Source organism: Ixodes scapularis, unplaced genomic scaffold, assembly GCF_016920785.2.
Source record: "Ixodes scapularis isolate PalLabHiFi unplaced genomic scaffold, ASM1692078v2 PGA_scaffold4__175_contigs__length_147842914, whole genome shotgun sequence".
In the NCBI taxonomy this organism is placed as follows: domain Eukaryota; kingdom Metazoa; phylum Arthropoda; class Arachnida; order Ixodida; family Ixodidae; genus Ixodes; species Ixodes scapularis.
In genome coordinates, this window is record NW_024609879.1 from 105,739,485 (window position 1) to 105,762,429 (window position 22,945).

Genomic DNA, 22,945 nt, shown 5'->3' on the forward strand with positions numbered 1-22,945 from the left:
ACTACCAAGATAAAGCCGCCCATATTAATTGTCTCTAAAACAGCAGTTGCAACATGACGAATCACGGAATTAACTCGAGATATTTAGCACATCTTAGTTCAGCGGTTCTCAAACTGTGGTCCGCGGCGACGGTTGAAGGGGTCCCGGCTGATTCGAGGATCACCCTGTATATGTGTTCATGTGAGTAAAAACAGCGGCGCACAGACACAACTAAAGGGAAGAAAATTAAAACAAATGCAAATTTAATAATTCGAGCAAAATAAGCGAAACTGCACTGAACGTACGGTCGAATGCACTGACCGTGGATTCAAATAAACACTTGTCAACTACAAACACATGGGACACGAGGCGACAAAGACAATCACAAGACATTACTTCAAAATCCGTCTTTACAAGTGGACCGGCGTGGAGAGTTCGCCAGTAGCACTGTCAATATATAATAAATATTTTTTTAATTACACAATATATTTCTCGCGATACTGTATTACATAAATGGCATTGATAAAACACTATCAAATGATCTGTGCCGCGAGATGCGCTCCGGAATATTGTTTCTCACTATAAACATTGTGTTTGCAATTAACACGCTATTTATTTTGTACGATGTGTTAGCGAGTGATTGCTTTATTCAACTATGCAGAAATAGCGGTACTGCGATTCCCGTGGCCAAACGAGCCAATTATGTTTTGGCCATAAAAAAACTGAAAACCTAGATACTTAAAATCCCTTTGGGTTTTAGCAATACGTCCAAATTTATTTACCGTCTAATGACTTTAAATATATAATTGCAACACGAGCTATAAACCCGCTCGTGGGAAACTTGATTAACAGATTTTAGTTATTTACCCACCCAGCTTATCGCTACAATGATCTCCCATGTAGTGTTCGCCGAGCCCCCTAAAGGCACAGTGAATACGGCACTAAGGTAAATGCCTCCCCCTCTTTTAAAAGAAAAACACGTTGCAGTTAAGTAAAAACAACACTGTATGTTAGGTACTTTAAAAATAAATACATAATCGAATACATATATGACAAACTACCGGCATATACCTTCGTTACTTCATCACAACTAGCCACCAGCACTGCACAACAAAGTATTTTTATACAATTTTTCACGACACTGATTGTTTCTTATAGTATTTCATAGACAATTTGTAATGATTGGCGACCGGGCAGTTTTTCATGACTTGAGAACATATCTTCCAATAGTCCTGATCCCCACACGTTCTGCTCCTCGGAAGACTTCGTAGAAGGTTGAGCACTTTCGTGTAGTTCGTTCCACACTGCAGCAGAATCGTTCAATCTAAAAAATAAAAACAGAGAAAAACACCATGAACGGTTATAGGGTCTAGTCACGTGCTGAGTCATCGCCCACAAACATGACCACCAAACGATAAAGCAAAACTGATTCGGGAGAGTTGTGAAAATTGAAAGACAAAGCAAACTCGCCAATGGGATAACTGCTTTTGCCTTCGGTGGCCATACTTCTGTGTTGTGACTCGGCATCAAAAGGCAGTCTGACGTCATATAAATACTTGTAACCTTGTTGTTGTTTTGTCCGTTTTTTTATTTTTCCGTGTCTCCGGTTTACGATGGAAGTTCTTCACCAGCTCGCCTGTGCTTTTACCCTTTCTTCGTTAACCTCCTTGCCTACTAGCCCCGAGAACGAACGCAAGCGTCGCTGTTGTTCGAGGCGTTCGAGATCGTTTCATAGGTCACAAGGGAAGGGTACAGAGAGTTTAATCGCAAAAAATTACAATCGCACGAATAGAAATATAAAAAATGGCGCTAAACATAAAGCAAAAAGTTACGGTGAAGTTATCAGCGGCCAATCACCAACCGTCCGCAACGTGAGTACTAAAGGTGTCGCGAACCAGCCGACGTTCGAGTTCGACCAGGTTCGAGCTTCTCGAACCTTTCCCGCAAGTCCGACAACGTGCGTACTTGGGCACACGTACGCCCAAGTATGCATGCGCCCACTCAAACACGCACGAATTAGGCACTCATACGCATGCGCGAACACAGATACGCGGATGCACGCGCAGGCACGGATGCAAATTCACGTACACACGCACAAGCACACCCGCGCACACGTACGCACGAATTACACACGCACGTGCACGCGCGCACTCGCACAGGCACGCGCACTTATGAGCAGGCAAACGCCCACGCGTGCAAACACGCACGCAGATGCACGTATAACACGCACACAGATACGCGGGTATATATACTCACGCGTAAACATGAAAACACGCATGTGCACGGGGGGCACGCACATAAGCATCCTCGCTCATGCAGGCGCACACGCAAGCAGACACGGACGCGCAATTACGTTCGCAAGCGCGAGCACGCACATAATAGAAAAACTAGACGAAACGTCACAAGGTGTATCGATGAAACGAACGCCGGCTATTTCCGATGGAACGATTTATCCTTGAAAAAGTGCAGCTTCGAAGAAACGAGCTGTCTAAAACGTCGTCTGACGAACTGACTGCATGGCACCGCGTATATTCGGAATGTATAGTACATAAAACAGCGGTCACTAAAACAGGCACACAAAAAGCATAACTGTTTCCAGTGCTTCGTGAGAAATCGTCGGACCCCAGTTGCCGAAACAAATCTTGCATTCACAGAAATACACATACAACAGAGAGGGATTCTAACCACGGTCATCTCACCATAAAAATAAACTACGCATTGCCAAATGCTCAGCGTCCGCCCAAATGTAGCCTAGCGACAGAGACTAATGTATTTTCGTGGCGAGAAAAACATGCATCGGATTTCTTTCGAACGCACTCTAAAGAAATGTATATTATATCTACGATCAAAATTCGCGCCCCTTTTAGAGGAAGAAATGTAGTACTTACCGTACCAGAAGGAGCGTCGTTCTTGTGCCTGTACGATCGCTTTGATCACGCACAGTCTGCAACGACGGTAACAAGCGGATAGCCTTCGGCATCGATCTCGCCAGATTCCTTCGCGCGCCTCGCTTCTTCCACTCCGGCCTGTTGCATGGCTTCCCAAGCGGCATCTTCAACACCCCGAGTCAATTCGTTCTCGCAGCGCGACGACACAATGACTCAACCTCACCTGAAACCTCACCATCCGTAGTTTCAGCAGAGGGTCGCTTACGTGCAAACTCTATTTGCGACTTCGAGACCTTTCGCTTGCCATATTTATACCTCTTTGGACCCATAGCTGCGAGGACGGCCTTTCTAGTTATGAAAACACGCACAGCTATCCGCCGACATCCCAATCCGAGAAACAAAACCACTCTGTCTGGACGGGTCTTGCCGTCTCTGGACCACCACAAGCGCGTTACTGAAGAGCGCATGCGCGCGGAGTAATACAAAATCAGAGCAGCGTGCGTGGCGAAATGGTGGCGCCCTCACGCGGCGCTCGTCGAACTAGTCTTGACCGTCCAAACGAGGAAAACAAGCCACAACACCTTGGTTGAGTTTTTTCGATGTAGTTAAAGAACGGATGTACTTACAGCTATAATTTTAATATAATTGAATTCCGTGTTAAATTCCGCAGATATCCCACCAGACACATTTGTAGTTAAAAATTCACAGGTTTTTAAAAACGCGTTCTAACGTAAACATGTCAAAACAGCCAATTCCGACCGATTTCACGATTTAATATAAAATATAATAAATTTTTTTATGAAAAATATGCTCGGTGGTATAGTTGGACGAAGAATCAGTCTTTTTATAGCAAAAAAGTTTGAAAAAATCGGTGTAACGGTTATTAAATGAGAATTTTCGTAAAATGGCAGAAAATCGCGTGTATTCTCTATGGGGCTTGGAGGAGCGCTCCCTCTTAAGATTCCTTCGCGTACTCGTATATGTCACTGCCCTGTGCCATAAACTATCGCACATTGTCATCATCGGATCTACCATCCTCCTTAGTCCCCTGGCCCATATGAATATGCCAAAGTTCCTACGCGCTTTGATTTATGCCTCGCGAGTTTTATGGGTCAATTATTTTGCAATGGCCCAATTAGCCACGCAATGAATTTTAAGATAAAAGCGTATTTATGCATTAATCCTCCCACCTTTCTTTTTTAAACTTTACTCGAGATAATATTTGTACGTTTAAATGCGTCTTTAGGTTTATATATTTCTAATATATTAGTTTTTATTGGGTTATTCATTTTCCGGCCGTCGAGAGTGCGAGAGGTCCTCAATCCGGCTCACTAGCCAAAAAAAAACGTTTGGAGACCCCCAGAACTAGAATAATCGAAGCTTGTGAACTGAAGCCTGGTTCAGACAGTTGCGTTCCACTGCGTTTCACTGCGTTGCGGCTGCGAGAAACCAGGACATTCCTGCTGCTTATATCGCGTGCCAAGATGATTCCTTGAATTGGATTCCACGCTTCATATGAAGCACAGATGTGCCGGTGACCCGCTTTCGGTACTTGACGCAACGCAGTGAAACGCACTCAAAGGCAAGTGTCTGAACCGCCCTTGACTCCTCTACACCATGCAACGTCGTCACAGCAGGATGACGTCAACTCAGCAATTGAGTTCGTGCCCGACGCGTTGATTGGACGCAAGGTCGAGCCGAAAGCTGACGCTACCCTCGCTTCCAATCTGCGTCTTCTCTCCGTCTCACCGCGATGACGTCAAAATGCTAGTGCACGGACTGAGGTCACACTCTATAGGCGGTGTCGGTTCCACTAACGTCCTGGGACCCTATGCGGAGGGCAAGTTCGTCTGCTCCCTGCGCAGGGGGTAGCGGTGACGTCAGAACGCCGAGCCCTGATTGGCTGATCGCGACCCCCTATCTGAGCGTCGTCTGCTCCTTTGCAACGTCGTCTGCGCCTGTCTCACCTTTCCTGCGACTTTCGGAAGGGCAGGAAAGCGCAACTTAAGAACAAATTCGTATTCACGAAACGAAATTTTCGTACGTTTTGCGCAGGTTAGAACGAAATCTTACGACAGCTCCGAAGCTGTCTTACGCACGATCAAATCAGCACGGCCGACAGCGTCGCGGTCGCGACGACCCACGGACGTTTATTTTTCTACGTGCGCTTCTCACACGTCCCGACCTCAAGCAGCAAGAAAAAAGTAACAAGTACTTGAAACAGACCACGAAGAACAACAATGCTGGATCCACAAACACCCAAAAAAAGCTCCAACAGCCACGATTCCACCGGACGCGACCAAGCGAGTACGGCAGTTAGGCCTAGCAGGCACTCCGCGACTCGGCGACCGTCTGCCCACGACCGGCTGGCGTGCTGAATGGAATATGCCCGCGCGACCCTTGTGAACCCTTCCCGTATTATACTTTGATTCCTGACCTCAATTTTAGATTAAGACGTCGATTTCTTCCTCTTGTTATCTCCCTTTTTCCCGAGCCAACGGTGACTCTCGCCGGTGAAGAAGCGGTGAATCTCCGACAGTCGGAGGAAAGGTAAAGCAGCCATCACTTTGACTAGCAGACGTAAAGCAGATGACGTTAACTGCGCCAACCCGCCGACGCCGTTAAAGAATGAGGGGTCTCGCCGCACACGAAAGGAGGGAAAAAGTATTTGGGAGGGAACTTGCGGACACTAACACGCTCGCCTCTCGGTTCTTAGCAAACAAACCTCGACGCCTCGGGACACCTCGCCAGTGAGTCCTTTGACTTTCCTCCTTGATGCGTGTCTGCTAGTTGATCAACGAAAACAACGTACCGCTCGAGTTATTTCGTCTGCCCTCTCTGAAAAGCGAAGTCGAGCTCGCTCGCAAAGACCTGCACTTCCGAAAGTCGCAGGAAAGGTAAGACAGACGCAGACGACGTTGCAAAGGAGCAGACGACGCTGAGATAGGGGGTCGCGATCAGCCTATCAGGGCTCGGCGTTCTGACGTCACCGCTACTTCCTTTCTCATGCGCAGAAGACGAAAATGAGCCCACTTGCGAGGCGTATAGGCTTGTCAAGCAGAAAGCGAAGATTCCGGAGGTCACCGATTTGTCGTGACGCTGACGCCACACTTTCGTCGCCCAAATCCAATCGGCACGCTTCACAAACTTCCGGCTCCAGCTTTGCATTAAAACCGACCGCAGCGGATGGAGTACGAGCCAGTGGAGCCAATCCAACGCCGTGCAAATGTCACGTGACCTCAAAGGGGGGGGGGGGGGGGGGGCGCAGTGACGCGCGGAAAGCCCATGTCAGAGCTGCTAGCTGATAGCGCAGGATCGGCCGCACATAGCGTCTGCTGCGGTCGGTCGTGAGGTGAAACGGGGAGCAGCGCGTATACACCAACATGGTGTTGACAAACAAGTCCGCGCTGCCAACCAGATCTGTGTCAAGTGGTGCTTCGCGGTTAAGCACCGTGACGACGGCGAGCGTTTCACCAGATTCCCTTCACGCCGTCAGAACTCACGGCAGACGATCAAAGAAAGGAGTCAGACTAATTACCCGCGGGTGGGCACTGCGCGTGCGCAGGTCTGCGTCAAATGACACGTTCGCGCATGCGCCACCGCGGCTGGGTGACGTCAGAGCCGCCTGTGGGCGCATAAACCGTCTCACCGAACACTCGCGTACCCGATTTACGATCCTGCCTTCAATCCCCACCCCTGGCGGTTTCGACGCGGATGACACGTGCCGAATACACACACAGACACACAGAGAGAGAGCCACGGAGGGAGGCGGTTAACGAGAGATTACCAGGAGAGCAAGCCAGGGCAACGGCACGTGGGAAGCGAGGGACCTGGAGCGGGCCCCCTTGAGCAGACTCCGGGCCACCAGCCCCTGGAGGAGTTGCCGGGCGAGGGTCTCCCGGGCCAGCTGGGCGGCTCGGGCGCGGAGCCGCTTGCCTGGACGACGCCCGCCGCCTCCTCCGCCCACCCCGGGGCCCTGGCGGGCCTCGGGCCCACGCTGGGTCATCCACGGGGCCACCGCAGGGGAGTCACGGCTCCGCAGCAGACGGCGCTAGCCCCCGCAGGATCTGGGGCCACAGCCGTACGACGTCAGCCGGATCATCGCAGCGCCAGACTCCGGACTTCCCCCTCGCGCATTTGTTCGCCCCCAAGGTCACGCTTCTCGTACTACGTATGGAGACAACAGTAGTCTGTTGCAACGTAAGAACTAAAGGAACGGCTCGGACCACAAATACAACGATGCGCGTTGGAGACTGAACAGGGTGCGTTGGGCATTCGTCGAGGCTCAAATTACATTACACGAGGAGCCTCGGTTGATGCCCAATTTAAAGTAAGAGGCTCTGTCCAAGGCGCAGTGGACGACGCTCAGTGGACATTATATGAGAGTCCTTCGGCATTACACAAAGAGCATCGAAGCGAAGCTCAACGGATTATGAAACACCATGCTCAATACGCCATTGGCACATTAGGCATGAGGATGAGCTTTGTATTTGTGGACGCTAATATAGAAAGATGCACTGGCGGATGATGCTCCTTTTCCGTGACGTCAGATGGACGGTGTATGCGCAGTAGACGGCGTATATAGTAACGACACTTCTGTCTACGAGTTCGGAGCTGGAGCCTTCCTGTGCAGTTCTTATGTTGCAACTAACTACACAGGTTCATTCCCACCGTAGCGCTTGCCCATGTAACGGGGGCGTAGAGATACGTCAGCGAGTTTTGCATGGGAACCAAGCACCGAGTCTTTCGGTTGCGTTGCGAGCGTAACCGCAGAGAGTTTCCACCCCACCGGAAGGCTGCCTTGGACGCAGAGAACAAACGCAGCGCGTGGCGAATCCGATAAAATTTTCGGCGTGAGGACCGATTCAGACGAACACAAATACGATAAGACTTCCAGTGACAGGACGGATGTTATTACAGGACAAGCGGGAAGGCGGCTGAAAAATAGGAAATCTTTTACGGTGAGAAACCGAGGAAGAGGAGGTTAAGATAGCGCGTGGGGGCCTCAGAGTGCCAAGCTCTGACTGGATGGATTAGTGGGTAGCCGCAAAGGCGAGCTTAACTCCTCCTCTCTCTCACGGCTACTCATCGTATACGCATGCGAATGTTGCCAAACAACGTAGAAATACAACGACCACCTCGTATATCAGAGACGATACAGCTAGCTACCCTGCTAGATAAGAGCGTAGTACCAAATTTTCGGTGTCGGTTAAAGAAGGATAACGTGGAAAACCGTCAGAACGCGGCTGTTGTGTTAGCATTCGGTTGGGAGTCGTGTTCTCCCGGATCGAACACGAGTCTCCTCCGAACGCCGAAGCCACACTCGTGCCAGACGTGCGACGCCCCGCGTCGGCTTTCTTCGGGTGACACCGGAAATTCAGCACTACGGTTTTGTCACGTAGGTGTTCGCTAACAGTATTGGTACTACACGGTTCAGGTAAAACATGTAAATGCAGACGAAGTGCAAGTTTAAAGAAATAGTAGCTGTAAGAGCGGTCACGCTGTCCAGTAAAAGTCACGAAACGCGTTAAAAACGCCGAGGTCTACATGAACGACAAATTACGTTCAATCAGGGACAGAGAGTAAAACCAATCAAATTGTGAAAGTCAACGTGTCCGTACGACGAGTCAAACCGTGCAACGATTCAAACCGTCCAACAGAAAAAAATAAAACAGAGCGGACGAAACACACGCATTCTTAATGTTTTATTCGTTCTGTTATCTAGTATACTTTATCAATACGATCATTAGGAATATAGACCAAAAATGCCTGACGACTAAAGGCGTCCGGCAAGCTAAACTGTCCCACAAGTCAAAGCGTCCGACAAGTCAAAGCGTCCGACAAGTCAAAGCATCCGACAAGACAAATCATCCGATGAGTCAAAGCGTCCGACAAATCAAAGCGTCCAACAAGCCAAAACGTCCGACGAGTAAAGCGTCCGACGAGTCAAAGCGCCCGAGAAGTCAAAGCATCCGATGAGTCCGACGCTAAATACTAGCCAACAATATCCGTGGTGATTGACTGGTAATCAAAAACTGCATGAAGCATGCGAATTCTTTTTATATTTACTCTCACGAGTAAAACGAGACCGGCGGTTTCCTGTGTTCTTGTGCTTTTTAAGATTGGTTGAATTAAATAATAAAAAAAGCCTACCATCACTCTAGGTTTTCCTATTGTCTTTTAGAATGTCTCTCTTTCTCTCCTCTGTGTCGAACCTATTCGAGTCCAAGAGGAAAGACCGCTGCTAACAGCATAGTTCGCCCATTGTCCTAAACATATTGGTAACCTGCCAAAAAAGAAATAGAAGGAGAAGAGATAAGCTTTAACAATGGCGGCGTTCCATTGGCCTTACTGACTGCATGCCTCCGTCCAGGACAACATCCAATATAGAAAAGCCGACCCGCGGTTCTATGGGACCGCAGTTCGCCGCTAGCGTGCCTAGATTTCAGAGTGTCTCCAACTGTTCGATCGGGTTCACGTGGCGTATGGGTCGCCCTCGCAATACAAGCTGCAAAGAGACGAGGAAAGCGCGTATCGTCCGCAAGCACCTCCGCCCGCGCGTTCCTCTTCGCGACAACGCAACGCGCGCGCCCAAGCGACCAATCTGTCCAAGGATCGTCCGCCATTACATTGCAAACGCTGTTCTTGGTTTTAGTTGCTTTCTCTTTCAATTCTGTGCACTCCAGTCTCGGTCGGAGAACGGCGCGCGCGCTTCCTCTTGACGGCGGCGGCCAGCCACCGAAGAGAGCGGGAAGAGGGTGCGGGCGTACCGGAAGTTACTTCCTCCACTTCCGGTCGGGGTCCGTTTCCGGATCCCGGCACGAAACCCTCGCCGTGGCGAAGTGGCGTCGCCGACGTCCCTTCCGACACGTCAGGGCTCGTTCGTCGCGGCACACAACACACAAATCACCGCCACAACAGTCTCCTTTATTTATATATATTTTTTTAAGTTTTAATGGTTTCTTGGTACAGCACCGGCGCAGAAGCCGGATTCGCTTGAAGTAAAGCTTCTGCGCAAGCGCCGTTAAGACAGCAGCGCCACCGCAACGATGTGACGTCAGAGACGCGTGTCAGTGTATAGCCAGATAAAAATGAGGAATACGTAGATTTGCACGGCGTACTCAAGGCAAGTGATCGAATGATTATTTCTTGAAGTAATTTTGTAATCATCTCAATATATTTATTACGCAGTAATCACGAGAGTAATACGATTACTTTTCGAAGTACAAAAATGGCTCGTACCCGTAACTATTTCTTTTCCTTTTTATAACGACGCCTATCGTACGAGTGTCCTACCAAGAAACCCTTGATCCAGGTCTTTGACAGGAGGATGGTTTATCAGAATTGGTTAATTAAGAAAGAGTTTATAATTCAGCGATTCTAATCCAATAATGTACAGTACGGAGGACCCATTTCTAAACCGGCAGAAAAATCCGTCGTTTACTAAATCTGAAGTAATCGAACAAACAACAGTTACGCTTTCAAGTAACGGTCGATTACTTTTCTACTCAAGTAACAAATGTAATCCAATTTAATACTTATCCACCAAGCACAATTGTAACTGCTGAATTTTTTTCTAGTAACCTGTATAGAAGCGAACACGTCACGAGTTCACCCTACAACCTCGTTCCGAACTAACAGTGTTCCTCCGCAAAGCGCAAATAGTCCGTTAGCGAGGCGCACGTCCGGCGGACGTATTTTGGGGATAGGCGCGTACTGTTCACCCGGGAGAAGGACGAGGCCAGTCTCTGGTCGCAGTAAAAACACACCTTCATCGGAACCGGCCTAGCAATCGAGTGCTGAAGCCCTATCAGCCACGCCAACGACTCTCTCTCTCTCTCTCTCAACAAGACCACAGGCCGCATAACTCGTTATGGCAAGTGCTTCTCCACTTAGTCCGCGGAGAGTTTTGCCAGAGCCGCCGGTACGCGGTAGGGTTTAGCTGCCCCATTTTTAGCCTGTATCCTTCTAGAGTACTACAGAACGAAAGCATCTCTCTACCTGATTCCGCTCGTTTGATTTCAATGCAGCTAATCCTCGCAATTGATATTTTAACGTGTCCGATATACAAGACACCCCCCAAATATAGAAAAGGCAAAAAAAAAAAAAAAATAAGGAACGGGTTTTATATAATAAATAGAAGGAGAGAAAAAAAAGAGACTGACTGGGAAGGCGGCACCAAAAGTTAGTACAATCTCAATAACCTCAGACCGACTCTCTGGAAAGTGTGCCCATAATATCCCGTCTAGTTTAATCAATATTTATGTTTGTCCCTTACTCAAGAAGGAAAACTGCACACAGTCCCGAGAGCCAACTTCAAGGAGACCATCTCCGCTTCGTTTTCTTCCGACAACCTCGCTCCTCGTCTCGAAGAGAAGTTCATTAAAACAAACACGAGTTCTCCATCGAACCGAACCCCATTTCTCGGGGTCACTCGGCTCGAAACGACCAGTCGCGCCGTTTCCGAAGATCCGCTGATACGACAAGATATCCAGGCGGCGGCGGCGCAGATAGAAACCAAAACAAAACCTATTACCAAATAATAAACGACGAAGGGACTAACCCCCCCCCCCCCCCCCCCCCTTTTCACGCCCGCAGTTCTTCCGATGCCCTCCATTGCCCCTCAAGCCCCTTTGTTCCCCGACCCCCTTGCCCTACACTCCCCTTTCTAAAACCGAAACTGGGGAAGCCTAAAACGCGCAAGAGGCCAGAAAAGGGGAGTCGTTACTCCTACACTTCCTTAACTGCCCATTACGCTCAAACCGGCACTCGCGCGGAGCAGCGCGCGCGTTCTGAACCCCACGCCGCCGACGTGGGAGGAAGATAATGCTCCCTAGGGAGACACAGACTTCCCTCTTCTTTCCCCCAACGGACCGACTGACCCCTCATCGGTGCCTTTGTTCCCCATTCCCCATCTTGGCACCCTCCCCTCCCTCCGGGTCGTGTGGTCCGAGCCGGAAAAATCGATAACGCGGGAGGTCTAACGACCAACGAGGGGTACGAATGTCTCGGACACCACGCAAACGCCCACCCGTCGGGAAGAAAAGGGACTTGGACCCCGAGCTCGCGCGAATCCACGGCTCCAGACTCGAGGATAGAAAAAGAAATAGGGAAGAGAAAGACACCCACAGAGAGAGAGAGAGAGAGAAGCAAGCAAGTACAAAGAGGCAGCCACTATATGCTTATACGACTTTATGAGCCTTAGTGACACCGCGACCCAGGCGCTCGATATCATAGCTCTAAAAAATTTTACTGAAATCTTTACACCCAGGTCTGGTATTAAAAAGCGACTGATAACTTTTTTTCTTTTCATGTGGCATACTAGACGCTTTGCGCGCTCAATCTCACGTAAAAGTTCATTTCCTTATTGTTCTTGAGTGAATATTCTCGTCCTTGGGAACTTTCCTTAAACAGGCACTCAACTGGATTCTGAGATCGTCTATTTATGGTGATAACTTAATCTAAGAGCTCTAAGCATCCTGGAAAATAAGAAATTACGCTCATGGAAGGCCGATTTCCACATTATAAATCTAATTGAAGATCGTGACAGGCCTTTTTTTTTTCTACTCCTCGCAGCGGACACCAGGGAGCGCCGTCGGACGAGGTTTTCAAATAATAATTGCGGTATTATGTCTCCTACACCCAATGATTTGACGTTTTTTGTCAAAAAACTGTAAAACCCTTTATTTTCGCGGCCCCTATTTTTCGCGAATCGGTCACAGATGACATAATCGCGACCACTAAATTTCGCGAATGCCAGACGCCTGCATTGAAAATCTTAAGGACCGAAATTTTCGCGCGTCCTTAAATTTCGCGAATTCTTCAATTCGCGAAATTCGCGAAAATTGAGGGCTCGCGAACATTAAGGGTTTTACAGTATTATACACAACGCACCTAAAAAGAGCAATAATAGTACCGTTCGGAAGCTCCAGGCATTGACCTTTTTTCAATGGTAAAATTGTATGGAGGTGGTGGGGACCCGAAGATGCCTGCCTGGCTGCCATCCGCAGTTCGCGCCCCCCCCCCCCCCCCCCCTTCCCTTTTTTTTTTTTCCAAGAGAAAATAGTGCTTGCGTATTTCTATCGCTGTGAGTTCACTAGGACTTCTTGCCAACTACAACTAGTTATTTTGTATTGAGTAAAGTTGAACAAACAATATGCCATCAAAAACAAGCTTCTACCCAAAGCACTTCAGTGCTCCTTTAAATCATTTCCGTAGGTTACGTTAAGCATAGACCAAGCACAGGACAAATATACCGTGCCAGTCAGTGCGTCCGCCCGAAACGTCATTAACTTTTCCCGTACTCGTCCCTTTCTGATGGCACGCAATTTTTTCTACGTCCACTTTCATTCGTTTAATTACAGAAGAGATCACGCAAAACGATAGAGAGGGTCAAGCGTTTGGGCAGCGATTCAGCCGGGCACTCTCAGTGTTCGCTCCTCCGCAGTGCATTACCAGTTCAGCGGCTGGCTGTGCAACGTACGTTTGTGAGAACGGACGCGTGAAAGATCGGCGGCCTAGAGCACCACCGCTCGAAGCATGAGGAGCGAAAACAGCGCGCTGCAGAGCTCACAGACCCCCCCGCCCCCCCCGAACTCAATCACCCCCAATCCTTACCCCCCACATGAATCATCCGGCAGTTCCATCTGTCCGCAAAGCGGGCAGCTCAGCATATCTTTCACGGCACAAGAGTCCCAAGATACGTTGCAAGAACTGAGTGACCGACAAAAACTGTCAGACTTCTGCACTTTTGAGGCTAAATTACCGGCCGTCGTTGGAATCCCACAAGGCCTTAGAGCCTCCCCCGCGCGTCCTCTCCACAGACAGCGCTTCGTCAAGCGCACGCCGTAAACGACGCCTTTCCGACTTCCGAATCGTCCATAGAGCGCGCAGATAGCCTTTCGCATCAACCAGGCAGAATGAATGATAGCCCAACCCATCTCAAATGTAGCGGCGAGCATTCGAGCCGGCAGCAGCCAGCGCGCGGTTGCTTATCGGGAGGAAGCCCGTTCAATAGCGGCATCCGAGGAGAAAGCCCACACACGTCACGTTTACGCAAAGCCGAGAATGCCGCCCGCTCAATCCCGATCCTCCCGAGAGAGAGAGAGAGAGAGAGAGAGAGAGAGAGAGAGAGAGAGAGAGAGAGAGGAGCGGCGGACGCCAGCGTGTACATATCGGACGCGGAGATGGACGAGGCTCTCGCTTTGTGCTATAGAGGCCAGTTCGTCGGTGTGGCTTCTCATCCACGAAGATGCATCGAAGGTTTCAGAAAATCCCGACCTATCACTCGGAAGAGAAAAAAAAAAAAAAAAAAAAAACACTCAGACGCCGCGCGCCGTCTTTTGTGAACCATTTGAACGAAATCCGCAGGCTCTTGCAATATGTATACATGATTTATGGTTTCGTCAAATAGCTCCCAACTTGTCAGGAGGAAATACTTGGCGATTTTCCCCGCCTCATCTCCGTCTTCCTCCCTATCTAAGCGTATCTTTCTATCTGTCAGCCCCTCAAACCCCCATCTCCATCTCACTTTCAGACTACCTTTTACACTCCCTCTTTGATTGTCACTCTCAATCCGTGACTATCTTTCTCTACCCGTGTACCTCTCCATTTCAATCGCTTCCTTAGCAAATCTCCCTTCTTTTCTCTCTTTCTCTCTTGCTATATTTATTTTTCTGACAATCTCTCTCTGCCTGACTTTCTCTTTCTCTATCTCCCTGTCTTTCTTTTCCTCTCCGACTATAGATCGCTGTATCTTCCAAGAATGAGCCGCCTGAAAATACGAAAAAAACAGTGCTTTGCAGATGTACCCTAGCTACTACGTCCAATGTGCGGTCAAGAAAGAGAAAAAAAGTGTAAAAACCGAACAAGTACATACTGAGTATCCGTATTTCCGAAACGTTAAAACTTAAAAAAAGAAAAAGAATATACAGGAAGAGTTGTTTTTTTTTTTTTTTTTTGCCTTGGTTGCGTTACTTGGGGGATACCGCGATGTTGAAAGTTTACCACCAGCTTACTGATTCCCTCGCACCGTTCTTTCTAATCTCAAGTGCCGCGCGCCGAGGTACCCAGAAATTGACAAGCAATCCCGCCTGAGGTCAAGCGGAGGTCGCCTCACGTCGCGGAACAATGAAAAACAAACACGCATACAAAGCGGAGATCCAGAACCATAGTAATAAAATAATAATAATTAAAAAAATACAACGATAACACACGTCCTGGGGCGTTCGGCAGACATACACACCACATCGTCACCCGGAACCAAACTAACGCCTGACCCCCCCCCCCCCCCCCCCTTTCCCTTGACATGCTCTTACAAAAAAAAAAAAAAAGAATGCAAAAGGAAGCAAAAGATCTCTCTCCAACGCCCGGGGGCAGCGGACGCGATGACGAACGCCGTAAGGGACAGTCAGGCAAAACCAATCGACCAGTGGGCCCATAATGAAAATGCGACCCCCCCCCCCGCCGTCCCAGGGCGGACCCAGATTAAAGGTAAACAAAGCCCAGGCCCGAAGACAGGCCTCCGGCCCCCCAAACTGTTTGGATAGGGGACCCGCCAGTGAGGAGACTGCGTGCCCGACCCAGCGTTAAAACACGTCCGCACAGCCGACCGAACGGTCGGTTTGTGTACGCCTGTCCGGTTTGTGCGACACCTCCCGCGTGCACGACGACCAGAGCTTCCCAGGCCTTCCCTTTGGGGAGAAAAGAAGACGATCATTCGGATAAAAAACAAAACAAAAAAGTATGCGTCTCGAAAAAATTACGGTATTCGCCCTCCGGGGGCGGCCATATTTGTCCCCTGGGCTGTGGAACTCGTGTTCCGAGCATGCGCAGTAGCAATCTTCTGCGGAACTACCAGACGCAGCGCGTCAGTCCACAGCGCAGCGACTCGGAAATTTTTTCGCCCGCGCCCTAAGTGCTGGAAAGGCTAGGCGGTGCCAGCTCGTTTCTTCATTTACGCGCGTGCACATGATAGTCGAACAATGAGTTGAAACCGCGACGAATTTTAACCCGAGCCGAGAGGAGGAAGAAAGATTCATCACGGTAAACTTCCGCCAGCTTGCCTGCGCACTGACTGCACTTTTACGATTGAGTTGAAAGCTCGAAAAAGTCGAGCCCCGGCAGGCTTGGGACGTTCGTATAGCTACAATAGGGCGCAAACAAAGGGTGCTCGAAAAGTCGACCCCCCGAGTATTCGACCACCAGTGTGTTGAAGTTCGTCAAGGAAGAGGCTAAAATCCCCCCCCCCCCCCCCCAAAAAAAAAAAAAAATGCCGCAAGAAAAAATAAAAAAAAATAAAAAGGTTTTCGAATGCGCAAGAACTCGAACAGTAATTCCACGTAAAATAAGACTTGTCCCTGAAGAAGCGCGTTGCTTCTTCGCGTCGACTCGAAAGCTTCCCCGCCAATTTTTCTCGGTATTCAAACCCACAAGCTCAAAACAAAGACAAAAAAACAAAACAAAAAAAAGACGCGCAAGTGAGCCAGCTATTTTGCGCCGAAACACAACTCCCAGAGACCATAAAAGGAAAGAAAGAAAGAAAGAAAGAAAAGGATTGAGAGAACAAAGACAAGGCCGGGATGTTGTTAGACAACGCGGCGGCTCGGCTTGACTCGACTGAAGACCGGCTTGAGCAGCGGATTAGTCCGCGGATTGGGCCGTCGGGAGAAGACAGGATTGGAGGTGTCGGGAAGCGATCCCATACGATTGCCAAAGGGAAGGCGATATGTATACCATATATCGATATCCGCTTTTGTAATCTAATTACGTGACGCAAGTTACCGCCCAATACAGAGGGTATAGTTAATACCGTCCACCTATTCATTGTCACACTAGAATTCCAATATATTTTACCATTAGACATTGAAAATATTGACAGGGTTTCAAACACGCAACTTTTGGAAAGCAATCGTAGTAATGATTTTTATCGTGTTTTTAAACAAAGGAGAATGAAAATGTCAAAAGGGCTTATGCCAAAATCTTTATGGCCTTCACGTGCTATAAATATTTCACCTACGATCAAAGAAACAGATTAAATCTGCCACATTAATTCCGACAGTGAACAGAGATTAATACAAACAAGGGAAAGAAATGAAAACCTCAACGCAGAGATAAGGAAAAAGAAAACGGAAAAAGAGAAAGGGGGGCGCCGTAAACTTTAGAAGCAAGCCCGAAAGCCAGGAGAATCAGTTAACGAGTCCCGACTCCAAACTTGGATTCGAGCCGCTGGCTCGATCACGCGAGCCAAAGCCAAAAACGTCCGAGTCACTTTAAGCAGCCGTCGCGCGCACGCGCTTGAGATAACAAGTGCCCGTGTTTTGACAGCCCTTTTATTTCGCGAGCGACGGGGCTGCCTCATCGTGCAGCATTGATTCGTTATACTGTTTTCATAGACCCCCCCCCCCCCCCCCCCCCCCTCCCTCGTTTCTTTTTGTCCGGTATGATTGAGCCGTCATCCCCGACTCATTTTCGCAACGTTGTTACCAAAGTGCTTCCTTTTTCTTTTGTTTTACCTCGACTGTATACACAGGCTATTGACGTGGAAGGCCTGCCCAAGTCTTTTGGGTGGGTATACAGACCGAAGTTTTAAGCTTCGATGGAATCGGGCGACAAACCCAATCGCGGGGCCGACGCCTGGGAGCGGGAAACCCGAAGGACTGCGAAGGGAGAACGTGGGGCGGGGGAGGTTTCGGATTCCTTCACCCGCGGAGGGGAAGGTTAGTTGGAAAAACAAACACCAACGTCGTCAGAGCCGGGAGTCAGTGAAACGAAGCAGGTGGAAGGAGCGCCAAGCTATTTTTACACCGCGCCCGCTCGCAAAACGTACAGCCAATCAGGCAGTCGGATCAGCGCGCTCGGCGGGCCAGTGGCGCACGTCTCACGAGAAAGAGCGACCGAAAAACAAATCAAAAGTGAGTCGGGAGATTCGTTCCTTGGGGAGCCACTTAGCGTGGAAACGAACGGAGTTCAGACAGGGATTTTATTTGTCGTAGGGGGAGGACTGCGATCACCGCCTAAAGCCCACGCGCTCGTGTCTCGACCCAATGCTGACCAGAAAAAGGAGTCTCATGAAGGGAGACGGCTTACCCGGAAAGTAGAGCCTAATATTGGGGAAAGAAGAGCTGTTCGAGTTACAAAAACTTAAAAAAAAAAAGATATATATATATATTTAATGAACTATTATGACCGTCATTATTGAACGTCTTTATAAACTAAACATTTTTAAAAATCAGAACAGCGTAAGGACACAGACAAGAACAAGAAGATAGACGAACAAGGCGCTGACTTTATTCGTGTTAACATCAGCATAAATACTGGAACGTCATGACACACAAATAAAGATAAAATACATGTCATGGACGCCACGTGCTCCTTAGCCACCGTTATGCGCTGTCACCGTGTGTCTAGAAAGTAACATTCCTTTTCGGATAAACATATTGAGGGAGTGCTGACACAGTTTTCCTTCCTTCAATATGTTTATCCGAAAAGGAATGTTGCTTTCTAGACACACAGTGACAGCGCATAACGGAGGCTAAGGAGCACGTGGCATCCATGACATGTATTTTATCTTTGTTTGTTTGTTATGACGTTAGAGTATTTATACTTGATGTTAGCACGAATAAACTTAAAGGCCCGTTCACACTCTTGCGACCGAGTACGACTGAGAGAGACGAGATCTCTTACAACTTCTTAAATGTTTCTAGAATGAGGGCACACACTGACATTGTGGCGCCATCTATGCGGTCACCCTAGAACTGCATTTCACAAAAGCGAAGGTTTTGCGGGATTTCCGAGGTCAAATGTGCGTAATACCCATAGAAAGGCTCGTTTATAACATTGACAAAAGTTTTTCGAGCCAAAAAAATAAGGATAATGCGCGAGAAATAAAAAAAATATATATATATATGCCGGACCGCCGAGTTTACACTGGTTCCCAATAGATGGCGCCAGTGTATTCTCTGGTTTAAGAAGTTTTAAGGAACCCAGGTTTAAGAGGTCGCAAGAGTGTGAACGGGCCTTTAGTTGTAAGTCAGCGCCTTGTTCGTCTACCTTCTAGTTCTTGTCTGTGTCCTTGCGCTGTTTTAACCTTTAATCATGAAATACCAATTAGCCCAAACTTCTACGTTAGTAAACTAAACATTCGTTCGTATAATCCGTTTCAGATGAAGCATAAGCGTAGCCAACTCAACAACCCGAAGGAACCAATCAGACAGCGTCAAAATTGCGCCGTCAGGTCGTCGCCCTTGTGTGCTCGCTCTATCATCGGCCGAGCCGATCACAACCGGAAAAAGGGGCGCAAGATTGCCGCACATTCAGCGTTTCTCAACGAAAGCAAAAGCCTCCGGCGCTCTCCAGTTGTGCCTGATCGGCACCGGCCATTGTCCAACAAGATATCCTTCTCAGAGGAGAAAGTATGCCGTCGAACTGGTTTGAAAATACAAATTTCCTTGTCTCGGGGTTATGAAGAATTTTGCGCGACGCTGTTAACGCAAACATGCCATTTGCTTTTTTTTTTTGTTAAATTGTACTCGTCCGCAATAGTTAGGACTACTAAACATTACTGATATAGCTTCCTGCTCTGCACGAGCACTTTCTGTCATACTAATAGTTTTGGGGAAGCGGCTAAACTGTAAGAGCTAGGAAGAACAAGGGAAACGGGCGATCGCTCGTACGAGCCCTCGGGACGCGCTGTGTACAGTTAACCGAAGCGATCGAAAGTGCACCAACCAAATTACATTTCTTAGTCTGCTGGACGCATTGTGACGTTCCAATGTACGGCACGTGCGATTATCCAGGAATCAAAGACCAAGTTGACCTTGGTATAGTGTTTCTATGATTTCAGAACGCAGAAAAGGCATAAGGTAAAGAAAAAAAAAAAAAAAACAGAATGCGATGATTTCCTTTTCTGTTCGCCTTCTTCGCCAGTTCGTAATGATAAGAGAGAATAAATCGTGCTACTTCCAGGATAAATCAGGCGTTCGAGTCGGAACGAGCGGACATCGGAAGAAATGCCCCTCGCCGAGAGATTCGATTATCCGGAAAGGCCTATTGTAGTCGGAAAACACGACGACAGCGGCTTTCGACCTTCCGAGTCTAGTCGATGTGGCTTCCATCGACATACACGACCCCCTGAAAACGACCCGAGTCCCATTAATACACGCGGCGTGAGCGCCAGTGCCCTAAAAACAGAACCCCCGCACCTATCGACAGCATGCACGACTAAATCGCGGCCTCGGATCTCCGTCATTTCGTAGAACGAGACGATCGACCTGCAGCGAAAGACCGCCGGACAGCCACGTGCTAGAAGATTCGAGTGCGCGGACGAAATGGTTACAGGCAAACCTCACTAAAACTACCCTGTTCTAGAGGATGTAGTGGCAAGACCGCGTCAGGACGGTCAACGTAGATGGCCGCGAGTGGCGCTGGCGTTCCGAGCCCGAGGAGAATTTGTGGCAGATGGCAGATTTGCGATGAGCGAAGAAGACGAAGCTGAGGCGGTACGCTTCTCCCGAACGTAGCACGTTAGCACTTTTCTCTGTGGTGTAGTGGTGGGGAGTCTTCACCGTTCCGTTGCCCGTCTCGGCCATAAATGCAAGGAAAAAGACGGGCACACACGCTGCCTCGCGCCGGGATGCAAGTCGGGCTATCCGGTCAACAAGGGAAGCCGGAGCACAGGCGATCGTAAGTCGTCGCTGTTTCGTGCGCAGAAGGAGGAGTCGCGAAAACTACAGTGGGAAAAAAATCTTAATCGAGAAAATGAACGCCTCGCCGAGACATCAGCGGTGTTCGAGAGACATTTTTAACCGCGCCTTATCCTTCGGGACTATGTGCACATCGTCAATGGCGAAGAGGTTAGGATTCTATGCCGCAATATATTGTGATATTTTGTAGCCTTTTTGCGTACCATGTTGCTGGATATCTGTAATGCGCTTGCTGCTTGCTGTGTATGTCGATGAAGTGTATTATCACTTTTGAAAGGTCATAAAGCAGTGAGTTGAGAATTGTTTTTTTTTATGTTAGGAGTTGTTGAAGTTTGTGTTCATATTGTACTTTAATGCTTCATGTACTCTCAATCGAGGTATCTTTCCTTCACAGACTGTTTTCCACAAAAGACAATTTGCTATTTGTTCGTTAGTTGCAGTGGCACCTTTGCCGCTCCCAAACGCGCTCGGCCTTGCACCTTACACAGCGCTGGTCCCCGCATCAGCAACACCATGACAAAAAACAATACACCAGTTTATTGTTCCTCTCACCATTAAAAAAGTGAGAGATTGAGATTTATTAGTCTATTTTTCCTTGTTATATCAGTATTGCGTGGTTTCTTTCGCAGCTATTAAGTGTGCAGCCAAGTGATAGCACTGCTGAACGACCTTTCAGTACTGGGAAGGGGGGGGGGGGAGTCGATATTAATCAAATGATCTCCATCAAAAACACGCGAATAATGAAAGTATAGGACAGCACACACTCTATAGAGGCAGTAGTCCAAAGAAAAACCTACAATGTTTCACATTAGCACTTGTTCTGCGTCGCGAAAAGCTCCAGTCGAACCACAGTAATACACACCGAGCAGCGCCGACGACGAAGCTGACGGGGGCACGTTCCTAGGGCTCAAAACAGCAGCGCTACGGTGTCGTTTACGCGCAAAATCTTCACGCGGCGGCCGCCGCTCTTGCCACTATACAACTCTCTAGAACACTGTGCTAAACCACCAAAGGCGCCTAGAAACTGTGTGCGCTATCATGTTCATGCGCATGTGTGTGCTCCTCCTTGTGTGCCTGCTTTCTGCTTCAAACATGTCAGCAGAGAGTTTTGGATGACCAGTGACCATGACACAAGGAAAACACACCTCAGACACTCTCTGCAGCAATGTATTTTGTAAAATGTACTAGCAGTGACCGCGACTGTAGTTTGCGTTAGCTCGGTGTGGACGGGAGTAAGATTGCATGTTCCAATGCACTTCGTATATAGGCGGCACCCACTGGACACCACATTTGAGGCCGATATCGATGATGCGGCTATATCGCTGGTGCGGAATGCACGTGGCGAACGAACTCTAGAAGCTCGCCGTCAACGAGCGCTCAGCAGTTGCGCACACAGCTATGACTGCCAGTGAATACACCTTATTGAGCCTCGGCCGAAGCTTAGGTCTTTCTGTTGTTTAAGGGAAGGAGTGTGTGTGTGTGTGTGTGTGGGGGGGGGGGGGGGAAGCGAGTGGAGCATCTCCAGAAATCTGCATGTTGAAACATACTATGTACAGGGTATTCGCGCAACTTCCGGACGCCACGACAGGAGGAGAGAAATACTTCCGGATCTCCAAAGTTTACTTCGTGTCTGGGTGAGTCCGCGACTACTTTGCTTCACTAGCGAGTAATCGCGTGATAGCTATACGCTCTAGAAATGCCCCAGTGTCGTATGCTTTTTTGAGTTGCCGACGAGCACTGGGACGAACAAAATGGTACGAGTAGAGTTCTTTAGATTTTCTCGAGACGAGGGACTTCACCGACGGCGCCCAACCCGACTGATTGCAGGACGACAGCATTAGCAGACGGTGCTCGACTTCTTCCATGTGCTGCCGACAGATGGCGCAACGCGCGAGACGTGAGGAAGCGGCGTCTCGACCGACCATCTCAAGGATAGGTGCTAACAGGGACATTACGCCACGTAGAGAGAAAGAGAGAAAAGACTATTTGGCTAGGAAATTGATGGATGGCGCCTTCAGTTCAGGACCCCAACGCTGTCACCGCCTTCCCCGCCCTGCCGATCAGTTTCTGCGGGTCGTCGGCCGAAGGACTGAGCAGAACGGTTTCCCAAGTTTCTAGGGCGGGCTCGGGATTGGGAGAGGGGGGGGGGGGGGGGGGGGGTTGACGTCACGCAGAAATGCAGGCGACACGGAGGAGCTCTGGCAACCGAAGCTTGAATATCAAAGGAAGCAAGTCGAATCGTTAGAAAAATGTGCATTACGGAGACCCGCGTCGCGCTGAAGGAAGCGCAATAAGAACCCTTGCGAAGATCGTCTGATAGACAATCTTCCCGGCTCGGCGGCCCCTCCAGAAAAGCTCGGCGCGTATCTTGGGGGA

At 48.9% G+C, this 22,945-nt stretch overlaps 1 protein-coding gene across 26 annotated transcripts in view; it reads right to left on the minus strand.

The window, feature by feature from the left end:
- The window catches only part of LOC8034521 (CUGBP Elav-like family member 1-A), a 505,021-nt gene that overhangs the window by 219,343 nt on the left and 262,733 nt on the right, over window positions 1-22,945 (minus strand). For 6 of the 26 annotated variants that reach the window (XM_040214887.3, XM_040502596.2, XM_040214532.3 and 3 more), the window contains exon 2: window positions 6,655-6,934. The exons of the other annotated variants lie outside the window; for them this stretch is intronic. In XM_040214887.3, the coding sequence (XP_040070821.1) occupies window positions 6,655-6,873 (219 nt within the window). In that variant the 5' untranslated portion in view covers window positions 6,874-6,934. The remainder of the gene's footprint in view (window positions 1-6,654; window positions 6,935-22,945) is intronic. 26 annotated transcript variants of the gene reach the window in all.